At 49.6% G+C, this 22,150-nt stretch overlaps 1 protein-coding gene and 1 long non-coding RNA gene across 8 annotated transcripts; both read left to right on the top strand.

The window, feature by feature from the left end:
• Nucleotides 1–56: 56 nt before the first annotated feature.
• Nucleotides 57–8,457, top strand: LOC122372895 (tetratricopeptide repeat protein 29-like). Of its 7 annotated transcripts, none has more exons than XM_043350567.1 (10): nt 57–92; nt 2,795–3,114; nt 3,502–3,755; nt 4,319–4,480; nt 4,797–5,005; nt 5,651–5,839; nt 6,132–6,341; nt 6,674–6,851; nt 7,216–7,339; nt 7,724–8,457. In XM_043350567.1, the coding sequence occupies exons 1-10, from the start codon at nt 86–88 to the stop codon at nt 7,979–7,981; spliced, it is 1,911 nt and encodes a 636-aa protein (XP_043206502.1). In that variant the 5' UTR covers nt 57–85; the 3' UTR covers nt 7,982–8,457. The 7 variants fall into 7 exon arrangements, with proteins under 7 accessions (XP_043206502.1, XP_043206500.1, XP_043206503.1 ...); XM_043350565.1 differs by having other exon boundaries at nt 64–335; XM_043350568.1 differs by having other exon boundaries at nt 68–92; nt 2,798–3,114.
• Nucleotides 8,458–9,667: 1,210 nt separating this feature from the next.
• On the top strand, nt 9,668–20,921 carry LOC122372896. The gene is made up of 3 exons (XR_006254942.1): nt 9,668–9,782; nt 12,722–12,787; nt 20,816–20,921. It is a non-coding gene; the product is annotated as an uncharacterized LOC122372896 (long non-coding RNA).
• Nucleotides 20,922–22,150: the final 1,229 nt, after the last annotated feature.

The following is a 22,150-nucleotide window of genomic DNA, read 5'->3' as shown; positions in this document are numbered from 1 at the left end:
AATCACTAAAGTGCATTAAAGTGCATCAGGCAAAAACCAAGGCCGTACGCAAAAACTGTCAACAAAGCAGTGATCGCAGTGAATTATGACGGGTCGGGTCATATGTGGCATATATGCATAGCATTAAGTTTTTATATAGGTGCTGTGGATGCCAAGACATACTATTCCGGCACAGCTTCAATTATCTTGCATATAATTTTATGAAAATACTGTATATTGAGACTTGAGAGAGTCAGAGACGTTTCTCCCAGGGCTCTCACTCTCGTTTTCGGATGTCGATGTTGCGTGCGAGCAAAGTGAAGGTCTGGTAATGCTGAATCAGTTTCGAATTTAAGGTAACAAGATTTCGGCAATTTTCGTACAGCACTCAGTTTTCTTGCGTGTGATGGTAATTGTAATTAAAAGTTGAGATTATATTTGAAATGTGAGACGTCCGCCCCAACAGCATTCAGTTACCTCACCTTTAATTGCTATAGGTAAAAAGTTCATATTATATTGTGAAATGTGAGACATCTAGTCCAGGTTGGGTTACCGATACCGGCTCTCACAGCCTATTCCCGCTCATGCCACATCTGCCGTACTATAGACACCGGGTCTTGCCATCATCAGCAATTCAAGTTGCTTGAAAGCAATGTCAATGTAAAAGTAGTGTTGAATCAGTTTCAAATTTAATGTTACAATATCATATTTCACTATACTTTGAGTACAGCTAAGGCTTAGTAGGTACAGTGGTAGTTCTATCACCCTTTCTTTCTCCTGCTATCTCCCTATCTTGATCTTGCTCTGCCTCTCTTTATCATCTGCTGCATTCCCTTTCCCAGCCAGCAATTCACTTGGGCTGAACTGTGGCAAACGTCGGGCAGCTTGGGCTTAGCTTGGGTTTGCCCACTTTGATCAAAACCAATGTATTTTTTACTAGGGCTGAGCTTGGGCATGCCGCAGCTATGCCCACGTGCGGATAGCAGTAGCTCAGCCCGACATCTGCCCATGCATCCAAAACAGGCTTAACTTGGGCGGAGCGCGGGCTGATCAAGCTGGCTGTGTCCTTCGGCTAACTGGAGTAAAGCCGGAGTTAAGCCATACTTGTTTGGCTGTTCGCGCATGCGCAGTTCTGCGCCAATCATGTGCAGCGTTTGTGACAGTCTGCGCGCTGTGTGACGAAACGACACACCGGTGTTTGGGCATTTGGTGGTTGATGTTTGGGCGCGTGTGACAGCGCGAAGAAGGGATAGTGCTCATTGCTCTTATCAAGTGGACTGGCATGGAGTTTTACGGTAGGTAATTGTATTGAATGGTGCGCTTGATCGCATGTAAACGTCATTATTTTGACTGAGTTTCACGCCATCAAACATGAAGCTGAATAGCTGTTCAGCCTGGCGACTTATACCCTCGCTCAGAAAAGCCGCATTCCGTGCCTACTGCCTTTATGCATATCTTTGTGAAATAACAGCACTTCTGAACCAGGAAAATGAAATACAAAACACAAATATTTATCTATTTATCACCGAGTACGCTCATTCTCTGTCCGCGTTGAAAAATTCGAATGAACATTTTATACGGATCAATGAGAAGTGCTGTTACAGTATTAATGCAACAATAAGTTATTTTTCAAGCAAACATGCAATGTAAATTAAATCAATTGATCTCTTTTTCAGGTACGTACCATTCGAGCAAATTGTTCCAAAAAATGGAATAGTTATACAAACCAGGACCGGGTGGACGCCGCTGTCGCCCTCGCCAAGTGGTTTAGCGGAAACTGCCTGCTTATAATTAAGTAGGTATGCCTACATATACGGAAACTGCGCCGAAAGCTGGCCGACCACCTACTGCAGATGTGTGTGTGTGTGGAGGAGCCAGACGCCTCCAAAGCTCCCATTCGCCAGAGTGAAGTTCTTTATAAACGATTGTTTGCTAATTGCTTTATGTCTTATGAGCGATTACTTGCTGTCCTTACTTTATGCTTTCAGTTAAGTGTTCAACCAAGAATTATGAACGCCGAACGGGGAGGAAGGCTAGCGGGTCTTGTGATTGATTTTTAGTTTTGATGGCGCTTTTTCATGACTCATGCCATATAATTGCTGCAGTTTGCAGTCCACTGTTTCATGTATTTGTGTTCCATTTGACGTGTCTGTAGTCGTTTGAAATAAACATTCAATCAAACTCAACCACTACTTTCCTTTCGCAATGCTCGATGACCGGTTAACAGAGCATATGAGTGACCGTAGGGCGTAGCAATTTTAAATATGCATTAAAACCACACAACCTTCTGAAAGTGCATTGGCTGCTCCTTGCTACTTGATCCAGTGTGAAGCAAAAGCAAGATGAAGTCAAGTCGAGACTTGAGAAAACAGGAGCCGTCACTCGAGCCGAACCCGAGCAAAGCCACAGCAGTTTGCAATGTATAAACCCCATTCACTTCTATGGCTTAAGTCGGGATAGACAGGGCACACAGAGTGGGCTTGCCGGAGTTCAGCCCGCTCGGGCCCAGAGTAATTTCCATTATATAAATGGATTCACTGCTCGGGCTTAAATCGGGCTAACGCCAATCGTCGCTCAACTAGGGCTAAATTACGGCTGCCCGGAGCTCGCAGAGCGGGCATACCTCCGGCAGAGCATGGGCTTTAGTCGGCGTTTCTGTGTCATACGCCAACTTTAGCCCAAGCCCTAGCCGACTTTAGCCTGACTAAAAATCTCGGGCAATCCGCACTTGCGCCTGCTTGGGCCCGGAGCAAAATTGCTGGCTGGGTTATTAATTTGGAGGGGTCCCACTCACCTGCTACTTTTGTGTGTGCAGCAGTCACAGAAGCAATGAGTTCCCGGTCTGCAGCCATGGTACCAGCGGTCACAGTCACACCCTCAACAAATGCCACTGGCAAGGTGGGCCCTGAGCCTGCCACCTCTGCAGCCCAACCTGGTGCCCCGGCACCAGCACCGTCAGCCACAAAGGAGCCCACCAGCTCTAGCATGAAAGACCCTTCTACTGAGAAGGAGCCCGGCACCCACCGTGTCAGCATTCAGACACCTTCCATGCAGTCTGCTGCCATTGGGAAGAAAGAGAGCACTGCAGTTGAGGAAAAACAGGAGGGGGAGGACACAGCTGATGACCCATATGGGGTGAGTTGCCTATTTTTGTGTGTTGTTTTCATTGTTACTTTGTTGATCCATGTTTCTTCATGTTTTTCATTCATCAGAATCAAGGATGTTTGAGCTGTGACATTCCCTATCCAACCAGTATGTGTCAATAGATCTGACCAGGGCTTCTAGGAAATACTTGGCAGTGGCTATACCAGAGGCCAAGCTTGCCTTCGAAAATCATCTGCCGTGGCCACTTTTAGGTCTTACATCTCCCACAAGTTAAACTATTTATGCGAGAAATAACCACAGCTGTCGATATTTCTGTTGGTAAAACTGGCCTCTGGTCCTGTTCTGGTCCACTCATGCCTCAGCATGTGTCAGTATCAATGCTTGTTACTCGTCACTGACACTCCTGTCCATCGGTAGTTGGCTGACAAGCGCCGCCAAGAGCTGCGTGAGCGGCTGCTCTACCTCACCCAGCCGCGCGCCTCGATCCTGAGCGAGCGCTCGGACGCGCGTCCGGGCGCCTGTGAGCAGCGCAGCGTCATCAGCCAGTACCTGCGGCAGCGCGACCCGCGGCTCTTCATCAGCAGCCAACGGCGCGTGGTGCGCTCCTTCCTGCCGCCCGTGTTCCGCAGTCGCCACTCGGCGGCCGACGACCGGCCGCAGCGCATCACCAGGTCGGCGGAGCGCGGCGGGACGAGAGGGGAGAGGGATACTGGGCCCTAGTGCACCTGGGGAGAGTGTAGTAGGTGAGGGCGAAGACGAGAGCGTCATTAGGTGGGCCTGTTCCCGGGAAAGGGAAGCCAGTTGAAGTAGTGTGTGGTGATGAGTGAAAGATAACCACTACGTCACGATTAGAACGGAGATTTGAGATGGGATTATATTCGGATCGGGCTCTCGCTCAGTATCCGCGTGATTGGGTCAACGATCAGCGTCCAGGACCCCTTTCTGTGAGATTCCGGTGTGTTTGAATCGGACAGATCGCCAATGCTCCGATCCGGTGTGTCAAGCGTAGCTTATTGCTTAGATCCTGACCTAACCTCTGCCTCGTGATCGGAATCTTGTTGGTACTCGGCATAAGTTAAATCGAACGCTGGACGTGTCCATTTGTGATTGCGAACGCCAAAGCGGCTTGGCCCGGTTTCTCTACTCGCTCTGTTCTACAGCGCCAATAATGCTCATCACCCGTCCGATGATAATCCTGCGGCTGATCTACCTCACTTTTCCCCTGTCCCACCAGCTCTCAGCGTCGGGAGCCGGAGAAGCTGGCGGAGAACCAGCGCGAGATGGAGCGCATGTTCTCCACCAAGAAGCACCGCATGCCGGCAGAACAGGAGCTGGAGGACCGCATCCTGCGCGAGCGGTGCCAGCTGCCGATGCTGGCCCGCGCCAGCGCCCACTGGTAAGAGGATAGAGGGAGGAGGGGGGAGGGACGTCTCGGACTGTGTGGGGGAGATGGTTAGTCACAGGTTTGGGAATGATGATGTAAGGTACGGCCAGCTTGTGATTTTCTGATGTGATATTCGCAAAATGAAACGATTCCCAGGACCTGTGATGTCACTCACTAACCATATCGCACAAAAATCCTTTTGTTCACTCTTTTCCACCTCATTCAATTCTACCTCTTCCTTGACCGCCTCATCATGCCCCTCTCCTAACCCATCTCTTCCTCTCCCCTGCCACCACCACCGCCGCCTCTGCCCGCTGCCGACCTCCAGCCACCGTAGTCAGCTGAAGCACAACTTTTGTATCGACGTGCTGGAGCGCGGCTGCCACCACGCGCACACGGAGATGTACCACATTTTGCGGCGCGACTCGGCGCAGAAGGCGGCCGCCAAGGCGCCGGCACCGCTGATCGAGGAGACGCCGCACAAGCTGCAGAAACTCAAACAGTGCCTGGTCGACGTGGAGGAGTCTGTCCGACGACGTGCGACCGCAGGACGGGATGGGGATGTTTCGCTTAGGCGTGGTTTCTAGGGTTTTAGAGAGTTGCGTGGCCTTTGACCAGCGTTGAAATTGCCCAATGCCCATCATGAATATTGTTTTTTTTTTTAAGGCGGAAATTCATTCCTTTGTCTCTTCATTCATTTATTCATTCATTCATTCATTCATTTATTTACTCGCTCTTTCATTGATTCTTTCATTCATTGATTCATTCATTCATTGATTCATTCGTTTATTGATTCATTCATTCATTCCCACTCTCATCGACATTAATTTATTCATTCACACATTCATCAGCATTCATTCATTCATTCATTCATTCATTCATTCATTCATTCATTCATTCATTCATCCATTCATTCATTCATTCATTCATGCATCATTTCCTGGGTTCAATCATTCATTCATGCATTATTTCCTGCGTTCAATCATTCCCTCAACTGTACTCAGGTGTGACTTGGTGTGCTTGTGTGCCATTTTTGTCCTAAATTTTGCGCTTTTTATCTTGCAACCAACTTGAAACATTGTTTTGTATCTCATGCCGGATGCCCCACGATGTCGTAAGACTGTTAGTTTCCTCCCGTTTTTGTTGATAATTGTACGTGAAGTGAACATTGTACGCTTTCAGACGACTACATGTCCGCCTACGGATCGGCCAACGATCTCGCTTTCTTCTTTCTGAAGGACCCTCCTGACCTGTGGCTGGCTAACCACTTCTTCGACAAGTGCCTCGAGTTCGGCAAGAAAATCGAGGACGATGGCAAAATGCGGGAGAGCGAGGCTCACTGCAACGTGGGAATCATGTGGTTCTTCGAAGGTAAGTGCGTCTCTATGACTCATCTTCCCTGGAAATTAATGGACAGTAAGGGTTGACAGTTTTGTTGCTGGATAGTTTTTCTTCAACCACACACGTGTCGGGGTGTTGTTTTGTAAGCTGTCGTGTTTTCCATTGTGTGTTTTTTGTGAACGACGTCCAGCTTCAACTACTTTCCGTTGTATCCCCGATATAGCTGATGATCGGAATTCAGTAGGCGGTGTATCTTTTCCGTCAATCGCCTTAGACCCGACACGTATCGTCTTCCTAACATCCCGCATCTGCGCTCCTGCAGACAACATCAGCGCTGCGCTGACGCACCTGGAGAAGTTCCGCCGGCTCTCCTACAAACAGGTGTGGGAGACAATGGACAACTACAGCTACTACCGCTACTCGTGCCTGCTGCTGCAGGACGTCTACCTCAGCCAGGCGGTGGCCGCCGAGAAGGAGGACCTCGAGAAGGCCTTCAAACTCTACCTCAGAGCGTCCGTCATGGCCAACCAGGGTCAGTGCCGGCGGGAGACGGGACCGAGATAGGGTGGTATGGCTGGTTAGAAGTGGTTCGGATGACACTATATCGCTGAATATTCGTTGATTTGAAACCCCATAAAATGCGTTTTCGCACTCATTACTTTATATACCTTTAATCAGATGTATTCAGGCTAATTTCGTGATATTGTTCTTAGTTGTCGATAAATGAATCGATATACTAAACCACTCAGCTGCAGCTGCTATATCAGACCCGTTTGAGTCATCAACTAGCACCGACATCTTATCCTTGTCGTAATACTCAAATCCCGTCGCCTCGTCATTTTATTTCTTATTCCCGTCCGACAGCCCAGAACATGCAGGCCGAGGCGATGGCTCAGTACAACCTGGGAGAGATCCAGGAGAAGATGGGCAACTGGCAGAACGCGCTGCGCCGCTACGAGGCCTACCTGCGGCTCTCGGACAAACTGCTCAACTTCAAGGGAGTCTGCACGGGCTGCTTCAAGATCGCAAAGTGTCACGCCGCGTGAGTAAGGGGCCGGCAGGGGATGGTGGCTGAGATAAGATGTTAAGACCGCATTGTGATATCATGAAATGTGACTTGCCGAAACGCAGGAATTCTACGGACTTTTGAGGCAGTTAGTTACTAGGTTTTGGGATTGCAACCCTGCTTGTCTGAACAGAAGACCATCCGCGTTTCCGTGTTGCTGGCTGAAAAATGATTTACTTAGTATTTCTGGATTTTTTTTTTGTATACATTATCAGCGACGTTTCCGGTTTAGTACAGCATTAGCCGTTCTAGTGGAAGAACTCTTGATTGTTTTGCTCTCCCGAAGCACAGCAAGCTATCGCTCTCACTTACTGTTCGTTTATACTCTGTCTGACCCCAGGATGGGTAAGCTCCCTTTGGCGGTGGACAATCTGAAGCGCAGTGAGCACATAGCGCGCGGACAGCACCTGGACGAGGAGATTATACGGGCCAGCTCGGAGCTGGGACACATCTACCTCTCCATGGTGAGGGCACCTATTAACCAGTCAGTCCTCTAACCCGTAATCATGGCTATTAACCGCAGGCATCCCGCGCCCACGGTGCCTCTCGCTGACGAAATGAGAAATCAATAGATTGTGCTGTCATGATAGCAAGAGCTTTGTTTGGGAGAAATGAGTGCTGTGGGGTCTGACGGGAAGGGAAACTCGAGTCAGAATTCCATGAGTTATGGTCGCTATTCGTTCGTGATTGTTCAGTTGCGGAAACATCAGTAGTTTGTAGTGATGCATTGATAATATTGTACGGCTTAAATTCGCAGCCATTCTCGTTTGAAGTGTTCCGGACTTATGAGCCTATGTCGTTGGTCCTCCCTCAGTTATCTAACCATCCCTCGTCTCTGTCCACGCCAGGGTAAGAACGACCAGGCGTTCCGGCAGTTCTCTCAGGCGTGGAACTACGTGGAACTGGCCGAGAGCGTCATCAACGACCACAGTTACGTGGCGAGCGCGATGGTCGGTATCAGCAGCGCCAGCCGTCTGGTGGTGGACTTCAGCGACCTGGTGTACCGCGCCGAGCCGGAGCAGCTGCAGAGCCTGCTGCTGTGGAGGGCCGCCAGACAGGGCGTGCAGGCAGAGGAGGCGCCCGCCGCCCAGAACAAGTGGATGTAGTGGAACGTGGGGCGTGGGGGAGAGCGGGGAGGGGAGGGAGAGACTGGGAGACGAACGACGCGCGACGGTGTTCGTTGTTGGACTGTGTGTTGGCTGTTACAGTGAGATTGTTGAATTAATGGCTAGTTTGTTGCAGATTTGAATCAAGTGTGGAAAGGATGCTATCGATAAGGTTTATTAGCCGGATTGGTCACGAGGCTGCGGTGTGTTGTCAGCGACTTTGAAGGAGACGTCACATATTTGTTATTGCTAGCTCAAATTATGGCTGCTCGGGTGGCCAATGTTTTTTTTTTTCCAGCAACTTTTGTCTGAACATTCTTGGCATCATCGGTAATCGCGTACATAAATCTCTGTTCGGCTCAATTGTCTGCCGTCACTTGTTTTCCATGTCTTCTTTTTGATGGCCTTGATTTGGTAGACATCCACCGGTCATTCTATTGTAAAGTGCCATTGCAATATAGGTAAACAATTGTTAACTCGTCCTTTTCTGAATGACTACCCCTTTTCATTTTACCGAATTCCTCGATTTACTGCCAATTTCTGACACGTAGTGCAGGTCGCTCACTGTTGCTGCTCCCGTTTATTGCTTGTCACGGGGCGGAGCGATGACGGACGGGGGTGGTCGCTGTCGTCAAAAAGGCGACGGCTGTGTACAAGACATGGCCACATGTAGGCAATAAACGGCATAGGAAGCATCGCTGATACTTACCAAGGCCTGGTAAAACCGAATTTCTAGGTACCTTGCGGCGATGACATCCTGTTGAGGAAGTGGAGAGTGAAAACATTCACAGGCAGGTGCCAGGTAGAATACAATGAATATGGGAAGACGATTATTTGATTTACCGATTAATTGACGATTCTCGATCTGTCTTGCAGTTGTCCAATATGCAAGATAGGTAACACTAGAAACAAAGATCCAATGATAAATCAAAGTGCCTACCAAACTTGCGCGAAATTGCATCACCGTTCCGTGCTTCTATCCTCAGGATACTGAAATCCTTCTCCTCCACGCCGCAACCTCCCTCTGGGCTGGACAGGCAACTTTATCTCATGTGGGCTGCTCCCTTGGAGCGGCACCGCTGCTCCCGAGGGAGCGCACCCCGTAGCCGGGTGCAGTGAGTGCCTTGGGGCTGGGTGGCCTGTCCTCTGGACGGGCTCAGCCCCGGCGACTCACTAGGGTGCCTGCCCAGACCAATGTCTCCCCCTATATCCTATCATCCTCCGGCTCTGAAATGGTCTTATTGGACCGAAAGGGCCTAACCCAACAAAACAAAACAAAAGCGAAATTACATCGTCGTTCTCCACACCATGCGCCTTGCTGTCAATTTTATTTTAATTTCGAAACAACACAGTCGTCTGTATTCAATCAGAAACCACTAGTTCGTGAGTAACCGAAGGTTTGTTGTCAATAGTTAAAACACTATTCTTTAGAATTGTGTTTTCTATTGAAAAACAAATCTGAGTTCCCTGACAATTTGGCAAAAGCTTAGGCCAGGAAAGACAGAGCGACCTTCGTGCAGGACGGTCGTTTGCATGACCGTAGTGACCTTCCCTCGGTCATCGCTGAATCATCTGAACTGGAACCCGGCTGGAGCATGGAGCTACTGGGGCGTCATCTTTTCACCAGTTAGTAACTTTTTCTGCCGAGAGGTGCCTCTGTCTTGACTTCTCGTGACCTTGCGAAGGCCTGAAAACGCGCTGCATTCGCCCGATTTGTCCTGTCGTCTGCTATTCACTTTGCATATAAATCCCAAGTTTGAGTTGAAGACTACATTCTTTTTAACCATTTAGGACCGAAAAGGTGGGTTGTTTTTACTTTCTACTCTATTTTTAGCATCAACGCGAAGCAGCTGTGTGGGTGAGAGCCGTCGAATGCCCGTGGGCGAGGTCGTAATTGGTTTGTTTTGATTTCCCTTCACGCCACAGAGCATTGGATAATCTGCCTGGCTTATCATTATGGCCATTTTCTTCGCTTTTATGGATAGTGAGTACAGATGATTTAATTTTTCATGCAGCTACCCTTGCGATTGCTCTTGGCATCATCTTTGTGTATGTGCATAATGTTTAAATAGCTAAATGAGGCAAACAGGTGTTAAGCCAATACCCAATGACATTAGGTCTTGGCTTTTACTTATGACCTGTTATAGGACCTCAGAAGTTCAGGTTTAATTAAGATCTTACCCCCAAATCTATGCTGTTGTGTTAAATTGTAATTAGAATAAGTTAACTTGTTTATCCATCATGCTGTAGGAAAATGAAAAGTGGATGTGTTGGCTGTCCGTCGTAACTCTAAAGCGGCCCAGTTTCATGAATTTGCTAAAGGACACACATAAATACATGATAGGAAATTATCATATCTTATTTAGCTACTTTTCCATCATTTAGATTAATATTTAGATATGGTTACTCCTGCTGAAAGATGAATCCAATCATCCTTAACCCGCGCCGGGCCGGTGCTCTGAGATTCCGCGCCGGGCCGCTGGGGGGGTTTGAACACCCCCTTCTAACTCGGCTCCTGGGCCACGTAGCGACACGCGGTAAGCGGCAATCGAAAGAACGTCAAAAATAAGGACGAAAACACTTCGGTCATTTTTTGGGTCAGGTCAAAGGTCAGGTCACTTGAGGTCACCAAAGGTAAAATGTTGACTATTTCAACATTTTGGAAACTGCCAACGGCTATCTCGGGAACCGATAGAGCTACAGCGCCGCAAAAAAGCGCATTCGATAGCCCTTTTACAGACCTTTCTGAGTAATGTTCTCAGATTTGACCTCAGGTCAACGGTTTAGCCTCCAGAGGGCAAAAACTCCAAAAATAGCCGTTTTTACGAAAAACGTTTTTTAGGCAATAACTTTTGACTCAAAAGAGCTATGACATTACTTTTGCCAGCATCGTGTTCCTCTCGTCGAGACGCGTCGAATGAACTATAATTTGACCTTGAAAGGTCAACTTGAAAATTTGACCTCAGGTCAAGGTCATGACCTGACCGGAAAAGGTCATGTTGCATATCAGTCGATCCGCAACGTCGAGCCGAACACATCTAAGGCGTTTTCAGCGCTCTAGCACGCCTCTATCAGAAGTTATCATCGAAAAACTGTTAGATTCTGTTCGTGACCTGAGATGACTCGGGGACATAACGAGGGGTCACAGTTGCCATTTTATGGTTCAGTGTGTCTATTTTACCCACATCTCGATGTTTGAGCGTGTCTAGAATAGCGTTCGTGCAAAACAGACGCTTTTCAATTTTCTCCCATTGACTTATAATGGAGAGGCCGCAAAATTGACCTGACCTTAGGTCACCGATATCAAAATTCCGAGATATACATTTTATAGATAGTGTTGCTCTAATCAATCGCTGAAAGTTTCAAGGCAATCGTTCAGTCGGTGTAGCTATGACGAGCATTCTTATTTTTCTGAGGTGAGGTCACTTGGCGTGACCTGGTGACCTGACCTAAGGTGACCTGGGTCTGAAATTTTCACAACATGTGCGGAAAAGATGCACGAACAGGTGTGCCAAAAACGGCGGCGCTCCGCGCCGCCGTTTTGAGATATCTGCGAAAAACCGCAAGGGGGGGTGTTCAAACACCCCCCCCCGGCGGGGTTAAGTGGAAATTTGAATTCTGTCATTTGTGGAAATGAAATATATTTTTGCTGCACAGTTCCTAAATTTAATGTACTCAAGAATGTATGAATAACATCCATAATTTTTTAGACTTTACTTCCATAGTTACATCACATAGTTCCACAAGTGTGCTCCTGCAATCATAAATCACTTTTCTGTTCCCAAGGAGGGGTGGAACCATCAACCCATGAATACCTATTGATTACCTAATGCATGATACACTGCTGCTTTAGGGTTATCTTGACAGGCTGGATTCTGCCTGCAGATGCATGTATTGAACTAGAAGTTCATGCTAAATTCAAGCCCAGCCCAAGACGTTTTGTCAATCTAAAAGCTATTGTCACTATGTGCTCATATCCATCCAGTTCCATGAAAGGGAAAATGTGTAAGACTAAGGTCATTGTCTTTTTTACCTTTGAGAAGAAAAAGTTAAAATACTTTGAATGGTATGAATGAAGGTTTTGTATGCCTCAAGAAGTTCATGATAGGGGCATTATACCTATCCATATTTTCACTGCATGGCTGTCTTCTCTTTTATGCCACGTGGCCATCTGGAGCCCATCTTACTGCGTGTTGAAGGGGAGGGCTGGAGGGACCCTGGACTCTGCGGGACTATCCGTGATGCGTGACCGCAGTATGACGGGTGACTCGACCTCCGGTGGGGTGATGCGTCTGGTCGCAGTCCGTGGGCCAGCAGTGACCGTCAAAGAGGGATGTGAGGCGCCGACGGTTTCAAATTCAGAAGCCAAATGGACTCCCGAAACGACATGCATCGTGCCCTTTAATGACACGATGGCCAGCTCAGTTCGTCGCGGGACAGTAGACATGCGACTAATGATTGACCTTGTGTACAGAAGCGGGGTGAATGCTGGTGGATGCGTGAGTTACGAGACCTGTGTGCTATCCACCCCGAATTCGGACACCGAAGACGCGATCTACCTCCGACGGCCGGATCGTTTTCTTATGTCCTATGTCAACCTGGAATCGCTTTGTTGTCTGTTAGCTGAGGTGTTTTGAGGTGGGATGCATCGACTGGGAGGTCTTTGTGCCCTCGTATCTTATCACTGCTGTGAAGTGATTCTTCGGCCTACCTTTAACACTCGTTCCTTACTGTTGACAGGACCCAATAAACTTCCGGGTCTCCAAATTCTCGCAGGAGCAAATTATACGCATCAACTACTTACCAGTAAGTACCGACGTTTTTGAACGTATCATTTCGGTCAATCATCTGCACGCTATTATCTTGTTACTTTTTCTGTTGACTTGCTCATAATTGCTAAACATCGATGAGTTTTGGCATCTAGTGTATGACTTGCGACTCGCACGTTATCGGTGTGAAATACGAGTACCGCTAGCTGCATGCTGTTATCGATGTTTCCATGAATTCGACGTAGCCCATTCCCGACGGACTGAGAGCACGTGAAGGAATTTACCAGCGAGCGACAGTTAGTGATCTATCTGAGCGCGCTTCGCTGGTGCTCTGGCCGGCCGATAACTGGGCGGCTGAGATGGACACTGGCGGTGCGACTGGCTGTTTCTGTTTGTAGTAACAGCGTGCAGCGTGCATACCGCTGAACAGCGTGAACAGTTCTGTTTATGAAGACGCACTGCAGCCGGTGCCTAATGGACCGAGGTGCCCGCTGAAACATCTATCAACTGAGTTATGTCACCCTCAAATGTTAAGCCCTATTTCATGCCTTTTGGTATGTATCGGTATTATTCGATGAAACAAAGATACCTATGAGAGGTCGGTGACCGATATTGTTCACAGCGCTACCAAGTCGTCGTGTATCCTCCTCCTCTTCCGCCTCCGCCGCACCGCGAGTCTGTCGTTCACGCGATTGGTGTCCGGTTTCCCGACTGACCGTGCGGCGTTTCCCTCCGTCCGGTGTCGTATCTCGGGCGGGGCGCTCGGGCGCGTCCGCCGCCGTTCCTTTGCACGACTCCGGCACGGCCCGAGCACGCCCCGCTCTCACGCCATGGAAACCAAACACGGGCCGAGCTCGCCACCGCCGGCGGCCTGTTGCCACGCGCCGTGACGGCCGCTGTTTTTCTGTGTCGGCTCGCCGGGCCTGTGTCAGCAGTGACGGCCAGTGAACGGGTCTGGACGGTACAGAGAGCTGTCGCAGTGGGCGCGCTATCGGCGCCGGGCGCACACCGCACGTCCGTCCCGGCAGTGGTCGCAGATAACCGTGTCCGTTCCTCCTCCGGCGGCGGAGTGGAGGACCAGAGGTGACCGAAGCGGCAGAGGTGACGTGACGGTCGTGTTTCAGCCAGGAGCGAGCGCCCGCCGTGCGCCAGCCGCCGCCATGGGGGAGGACCTGCCTGAAGAGGAAGGCATGACGTGAGTGACGACGATGTTGCCGACGCCGGTGGCTTGGCTTCGGCGATTGCCGGGTGCTGGGCTTCCACTGACCCGTGCATGACAGCCGCTTTGACATGTGCTTCCAGGATGGTGGTGGTGGCACTCGCTGGATCTACTAACCCTTGCATGACAGTGGAGCTGGGTGGTGCCTACTGGTGCTTTTTCAGGGACTGGTGACGGTCTACATCTTTGGATTACTTACGATACTAACCTTGAGAGAGTTCATGCTTTCAGCAGTGGCACATGAATGATGGTGGCTTTACTAACCTTTGCGTGATAATCGCTTCTTCCAAGGTATGGCGTTTGTTTCTCTTGGTAACGCTTTGGGTTTTGTCCTCTGGTGATTTTGTCCATGAACTTGTGAATATTTGGACGTTGCTACTTACCAGCTCTTCTGATAATGAAGGAGCTTTATAATGAAGTTTTAATTTTAAGACTAGTTTTCTGTGTGCTAGGTCATTGCTTATGTACACGGTAGCTAACGTCTGCAAGTTTGCAATGATTGGCGGCTTTCGGCAATATATCGGTTTGTATTATAGCAGTACGATAAGCCCCGATTTGATAAGTCGATCTCTGCGGAGCTGTTAATATTGAGTTTCTGATAGGAGCCAGTAATTGTTTATATTCGGTGGCACAAGCCCTCTGCCCTAACATTTGACGCTGACGACGTAAACATCTTTTGTTGGCGGTGTTACCGGGTCCGTTAGACTCGGCAGACCTACCGGTTTTTCGCCTATCGTAAAAAATGTCTACATATGCCTCTCGGCCTTTCCAATTGTCTATACCTGAGTGAAAATTTCACGAAAAAGATCTTTTAACTCATCTCGAGACATAGAATTTCGAGGCTTTTAGCCGCATGTTGACTGGTGTTCCTGGGTCATCGGACGTCAATTTAACTTTTCGTTTAATTTTTTGAATTTATCTTCGGACGTAATCGTGACGACTGTGGGTGCCATTTCATGTTTGTCTTGCAAATCTGCGTTAGGCATTTATGCAGCACATTTTTAGCGTGGATTTATGCGTGCATAATCGTAGTCAATAGTCATGGCCATTGATCAGGTGATGAAGATTATGAACTGCAACTCAATTCCATCTAATTATTGATTGAGTAAAGTCGTGCATTGCGTAACTTATTGTCCCGATCTAAAAGGTAAACTATTGTCGCAATATGCTATGGCGATCAATTAGCTAGGAAAAATAGCAATTAAGAAACGTTTTTTGGACTTTGTTAGTGGATGTTTAAGGATGACGTAAGATTCACAACAAGACACATATTTAACAATCCTTTTTCAATTATTCAACATAGATGTGGAAGAAATATTTGAAGTAAGTTTTATTGCTGTTCTTTGAATCTTATTTTGGTTCCTGTATTACGCACAGCAGTCTTTCGTAACTCTCGGAAATGCCGTTTATCAAGAAGCAAAACACCCATTGTTATCCATTCTCGTCGTATCGGAAACCTTGAACTCGATGCGTGGGGCGCCGTAGTATGTGAGGTTCATACCGACGGGACCATCCCCCGTTTCGTAGTTTGTTCTAACGTCGCTTCGTCTCGCTCACTGAAGGCCCAACCCATACGTCACCACGCGCGGCTCGCATACCAACCTGTCTCGATGTGGCCGCTTTAACCACGCACCTGCGTAAGGCTGCGTCTGTGCCTGACATTGGTGACGGCGTCTGTTGGTGCGCGCTGCAGTGGTCAGCACACCGGGGGAGGGGGGCAGGTCTGCCGACTGCCGCCGGCGGACTATCGCAATCTGGGTCGAGGGCGGCCCACCGCCGCGGCGACCCCGACCCGACCTGACGTCTGTCTGCCCGGTGGCCTGTCTGTGTGCTGTGCCTCGCGGCTGTGTCAGCCTGTCCCCGTGAGAAGCTGCGGACGTCTGTTGACCCAGCGCAGACCGGCGCTGTGTGCCCATTTCCATACACACACCGATGGGGGGGGGGGGGGGGCGTCCTCGCTGCGTCGGTGGTAAGGAGCGCGCCCGCTGCATATCGGCCGATCGCGCGCGGCCGCCGGCTGACTGGTCGCCGGTGTGTACAACCGCTCGGCGGCGGAGGCGCGGCCCGACGGTGGCGAAATGACCGCCTCAAGGTCCCGACGGGCCCGGCCCGGCCCGCTCGGCAGTCTGCAGTTGGCGGTGAGCGCCGGCCAGTGCCGCGGCGACTACGGCCGAGCTGCAGCCATGGGCCGCAACACGGTGGTCGAACGCGTCGACGAGGTGATTGAGGTGATTCTGTGCCCGCCGCCCGACATACAGGAGCCCAAGGATGTGTTCCCGTGAGTAGGAGGGGGTCGGGTGTCCGTCTGTCTCGTCACGTCCGGCCCCGCTGCTGGTGTGGTGGTTGGCACCTGTTGCAGTTCATGTTTTATGTTTAGGCATCGATCCTGTTTTTGTGTTTTGGATTGCCATTTTGTCATGTTTTGATGATGTCGATTCTGACAAACATGACCGAAGTGCACCATCACACCATCACGCTTGAATCACATTTTCGTAGGAAGAAGGTCGTTTCCCTACACTTTCGTGGTGTCCTTAAATTAACCCGCGCCCTGCTGGGGGGTGTTTGAACACCCCCCCTTGTGGTTTTTCGCGAATATCTCAAAAACGGCGGCGCGGAGCGCCGCCGTTTTTAGTATACCTTATCATACATCAATTCTACACATGTTGTGAAAATTTCAGACCAAGGTCATTCAAGGTCAGGTCACCAGGTCACTTGAAGTGACCTCACCTCATAAAAAGTTTCAATGTCTGTCATAGCTACACCGAGTGACCGATCGCTTTGAAACTTTCAGCGATTGCTAAGAGCAATAGCATGTACAAAATGTATATCTCAGAATTTTGATATCGATGACCTAAGGTCAGGTCAATTTTGCGACCTCCCCATTCAATGGGAGAAAATTGAAATGCGCCTCTTTTGGATGAAAGACATTATAAACACTCCCAAACACCGAATTACAAGTGGTTTAGACACACTGAACTTGAAAATGGTGTCCGTGACCCTTGTTTATGCCCTGAGGTCATCTTAGGTCACGAATGGTATCTATCAGTTTTTCGCAAATAACTTTTGATAGAGGCATGCTAGAGCGATGAAAACGCCTTAGATGTGTTCAGCTCGACGATACGGATCGACTGATATGCAACATGACCCTTTCCGGTCAGGTCATGACCTTGACCTGAGGTCAAATTTTCAAGTTGACCTTTCAAGGTCAAGTTATAGTTCATTCGATGCGTCTTGACGAGAGGAACACGATGCCGGTAAAAGTAAGCTCGTACAAGGCTTGGGTCAAAAGTTATTGCAGAAAAACTGTTTTCGAAAAAATCGGCTTTTTGCAGTTTTTGCCCCCTGCAGGCAAAACCGTTGACGTTAGGTCAAATCTGAGAGAATTACTCAGAAAGGGCGTTAATAGGGCTATCGAATGCGCTTTTCCGCGGCGCTGTAGCTCTATTGGTTCCCGAGTTATGCGTTGGCTTCTTGGAAATTTTCGACATTCGACCTGGAAATCGGCGAAATTTTGCCTTCAATGACCTCTGGTGACCTGACCTTTAACCTGACCAAAAAATTGACCGAAGTGATTTCGTCATTATTTTTTACGCTCTTTCGAACGCCGCCTTCCGCGTATCGCTACGTGGCCCAGGAGCCGAGTTACAAGGGGGGTGTTCAAACACCCCCCCCCCAGCAGGGCGTGGAAATCCAGGACCCCCAGCAGGGCGCGGGTTAACAAATTCCTACGCTAACCGGCCGCCTCTCCGAGTCAATGCTATCTGAATTAACATAGACATGTGGGAAAGACATTGCGTTATGGCAGAAAGATCGTCGACGACAAGAGCTCATATTGCTGAACCTAACATAAAAATCATTCCCAAAGTGAGCTAAAATTTTCGCGTTAAAATGGGCTGTTAGCTTTCATGCAGTGCATGCGTGCTGTTCATAATCAAGTTGAGCGTATACAAAAATCAAGAATCAGCAGTTTAACTCCGACATGTTTCATACAGCACGCACTGAGCACATGCTAGTCGGTATTGCTGTACCGTTTATTTCTTACAGGATGGCGCTGACTGTATGTCTGGAATGTATGGTTCGCCCACGCCGACCGATAAGCTGGTGTCCATAGTCCCTGCAGACGCTGGTGTTTGTTTATGTGCGGCCAGCGATGTCGTCTTCCCGTTTTGCCGTAGCCGATAGTAAAACTGGTCGGAAATACACCAATTTCGTGTCACTACCGATCAACCGATCATTGAGTCGTAGTCGATTGTGCCACTACCGATTAGCTCGTACTCACCTCTGCAGACGCAATTTTGTGGCTTCTTCGCTCGGAGCGTATTAGGTATGTTGCGAACAAGATAACGCCAAGAGTCCCATAAACAAACGACCGCAGCTCAGTTTCGGTTACTGCGTGTCAGCATTATCTCCCCATTCAGCCCACGTCGAGTCCTTCACTGTGAGGGGTGCGTCAATCCTGCGTGTTTGTCCTGAGCTCCCAGGTGCAGCCGTGACCCCTGATCTTCCCCGTGCCATTGCTATTCACACTGCGCACTGTTGGTCCGGTGTTCGACCGACCGGCTCTCGGCTCTCGGTCACGGTCACGGTCACGTCTGGTCAATCGGCCGAACCATCTCCCGATCAGCTCTCGCCATTGTGGCGGCAGTTGTGAGCTCATTGACTGAATCGTCGGCTCAGTGCACGGGTTAGCCTGCAGCCTCCCCACCGACGAACTCATGGTCACTCGCCACGGACCGGATCGCGCCGGATGTTGTGGATAGCAACTGCCGATGTGGACATGTCCCAACACCTGTGTTCTGCCCGTCACCCGGCGCTGGACTGGTGCCGGAACCATGTCTGTGGCCCGCTGACTCTCGTGTTACATCCGATACACGTGCTCGTCTTTGATGTCTGGGATCGCCAGGTAGCGCCGGTGTTACGATGGGGGGTGGAAGTCGGGGGCTGAACGAGCGTCTGCCGTCTGTCGTCGGGGGCGTGTGTATGTTATAGGTCTCCCACGCGGGTCGACAGGCGCCGCGCTGAGTCGGGACTGATCAAATAAACGGCCGATATGCCGCCGGAGAGATGCAAAACGGCGACATTGTTCCCCTGACATCTCGCGGTGACTGGGTGGTTCACGGGGCAGTCAGCAGGCTGTCACTCATTCTGTTTAGCTGAAGGACTGTGCTTCACATCTCCATGCGTTACCGATAGACACTAGCGTCAACAATGCTTCACTTACCCTTAACCCGCTGCACAATGCCACGCTGTTTCGCTCACGGTGGTATATTTAATCGACAGGAAGGAAACAGACAATCGTTATTGATTGATCAATAGCAACAATAGCTTGGATTACACTACAGGCCTCGCGTGTATCGTTGGTGTCGCGTCTCTCATTTATAATCGTATTCTTAGCCCCTTTGCAACCAACATAAAGGCCTTGTTTCGTGCAAAGGCGGTCACCATTACCAGAATGGCTTACTTTCAGCTAATTGCTCGTTAGCCGGTAATCCGGATGTGGTGCGAACACGGAGGCAGTTATCGTTGCGCGCGCAGTAACGGGTGCCATGGTCATTGGTCATACAATGGCCAACAGTTCATCGTCAGGCCTTCTGTGATGACTTACTGTGATCGGCCACCCAGCAACCAATAACATTGCGCAATGCCGAGGTGCTGTATGTGCATGCGGCGGGAGGTTCTCTGGTAACAGGTGTCCCTTTCATTCGAGGTTGTAGTAACGACGTAGCGTGGACCATAGCATGGCCACAGCGAGACCTAGCTGGCTCCAGTGGCTTTTTCTTTAGATTTTTTTTTAATATGGTGTGATATACCGCGTTGTCTACCTTGTGTAACTAACAAACCTCTTTTTTGTGTCTCGCTACATTACGATTATAATTTCGGTTCGCCACCATTGCGGTACCGCGGTTTCGCCGACGCGCTGCAGAGCTGATGTCCGTCCAGTAATTTGTTTATCGCCTGCACCACTTCGGTGGCCTGGCACTGGACTGGTACGCGGAAGGTAGACTGCCTGCTTAAGTTTGTTAAGTTGAGCGTATTGCCTGCCATAGACAGGTTTCGCAAGTCGCGTAGTTCCAACACGTGTTTTTATAACCATAATATAGACTGATGGTTATCTATTAATGTTATTAGTGTTAACGATGCAGCATCCAAGTTAGGTCAAGGAGACGTTAAAAAATCGGCCGGCGACGCCGAACGCGACCGTTAGGCCTTTGGGCTTCGACCTCGCTTGTCCTTCCTTTGCACGCTGTCTTGTCGGAACGTATGGCTGGCCTGCATGATCGCTTCTGCATGTAAGGGCGGGTTTTGATTGGATGTCACGTCACACTTGTCTCGGTGAGAACCCCACTGACCATCTCTTGCATTTAAGTCTTCTCTACTTCCTTAAACCGAATTGCAATGTTGTTGAACATGTCTCAATAACAACCTGTCTCAACTCTCAATGACTCAACACTTCACATTCTGTCTATATCGCGCAGCCTAGGTTTGTTTGCGTTTCTCACATGACTAAGCTACCTAACTTTGTGCGCAACTCCTGTGTCGATAAGCAAAGACGACCAACAGCACACTCTGACGCTGATGCTAACAACCTTTTCACTTCTCATTCCATCCAGGGGTTGGGTGTTCCCACCTCTCATTCTACTGGATAAATCCGCTCATTTTGCGTGGTACGTGATGCTTTACTTGACGTGACGAATAGGGGCAAGTCATGGCATTTGACACGTGCCGGCCTTGGGGACCTGTCGACATTCATACCGTCAAGAGAGACTCCTATCTTCCAGGGCGAGCGGCCGTCTTCGACCCTCCCTCCCTGAGCCCGCTCTGACCCTCCCTTCCGGCACTTCGCAGGGCTTTGGACCGCTACAAATTCTCGTGCAGCTACCCGCAGTTTTTACCGGGAATGGCGTGCCATGGCTCCGGCGATGATCCGAGGTCCGCGTGCTCAAACTTCACGACAACGACCACCAGGACACCACCCTCTACCGGCTGACCAAAGGTGGGTGGTCGCCGGCGGTCGGACCGAAATCCGTCGCACAGTGGAAGCTATGGGTAGCTTGGCTAAGGACTTAAAAATACCAGGATGGTAGGGTAATGATAGTTTGCATTAGCACCATTTCATGTATGTTTTTAGCGGCGGTGCGCTCATTTCTTGTCGTGTTGAGCCGTGGTCGTGTTAAACAAGACCTTTGTATTGTGCAGCTCTTGAAATGAGTCGTAACCGTACACCGGGCGGGCATATTGGCACGTCCGCCATCAGCGCTGCGTTACAGTCGCGCCCGATTGAGTTTGTTGTTCTGGTGTAATGTTGCCACTCGATACCCGGTTCAGTGCATTATCTGATGGTGTGTCGAGTATTTGTCGGTCCGCAACACTTACTCTCATGGGCCAAAGCGCCGTAGCGCCTTTCGAAAGTCTTTTAGTAACACGATGTTACCCTAACTTAATCCTTCAGGGAAAATATCGCGATTCTTAACCTTCACATTACCGTCATTCGTTTCGTCCTCGTTCTTTGACCTTTGTTCCCCTTCGATCTCGCTCCATGCCGTCATTTTACTGTGCTTGTCGTTTTGATGTCTCTCCGGCTGCAATCGTAGTGTAGCCTATCGGCTCTGGAGGGCCTGAAGGCGGCCACCAAGAGCAGCCACCACGTCGCTGTGCCACACTCATATCACTGTAATTGTGTCTTTGTTGGCTCGCCGCAGGTTTTGTACTCCACTTTCGCCTGGGCCGTCGCTGTTTGGGCGCATCGTATCCGTGTACAGCAACCACCCGGCGTCAGCCGACGAGGAGTTTTGCCGCGACAAGTAGCCGATGCCCTGGAAGTCGGACAGCAAGATCATCGACGACAGAGCATCTTCGTCGAGATCCCTATAGTGCGCGCCGGCTCGTTCCGCTACTATTTCACACTCGGAAGGGTGAGTAGCCGGCTGTAGTTGCGATATGCTGCTCTTCTGTGTGTACATAGTTGAGTGCTGTTTGGCGGATGGATGAAGTTTTCAAGCTGTGCGAGGCCTGATTGGTAACTGGTGAACTGTTGCCCTTGTGGACAATGTATTCTGGGTTAGGTAAATCTCGTGATTGTGAGCAGGGCAGAATATTGAATGTTTTTTAACTGAGCATGCATTTCAGATAGCGATGTGTGTGACAGAACGCCGTACCAGGCAGCGTTGTTTGCTGTCACCG

Source organism: Amphibalanus amphitrite, unplaced genomic scaffold (assembly GCF_019059575.1).
Source record: "Amphibalanus amphitrite isolate SeventyFive unplaced genomic scaffold, NRLGWU_Aamphi_draft 001415F_arrow, whole genome shotgun sequence".
Lineage (NCBI taxonomy): Eukaryota > Metazoa > Arthropoda > Thecostraca > Balanomorpha > Balanidae > Amphibalanus > Amphibalanus amphitrite.
This window is presented reverse-complemented; position numbering and strand designations above follow the sequence as displayed.

Coding starts and splice junctions, on each gene's coding strand:
- LOC122372895 (XM_043350567.1), top strand. Junction 3,756..4,318: donor CGGCCGCAGCGCATCACCAG/GTCGGCGGAGCG, acceptor CTGTCCCACCAG/CTCTCAGCGTCGGGAGCCGG. Junction 7,340..7,723: donor GACACATCTACCTCTCCATG/GTGAGGGCACCT, acceptor TGTCCACGCCAG/GGTAAGAACGACCAGGCGTT.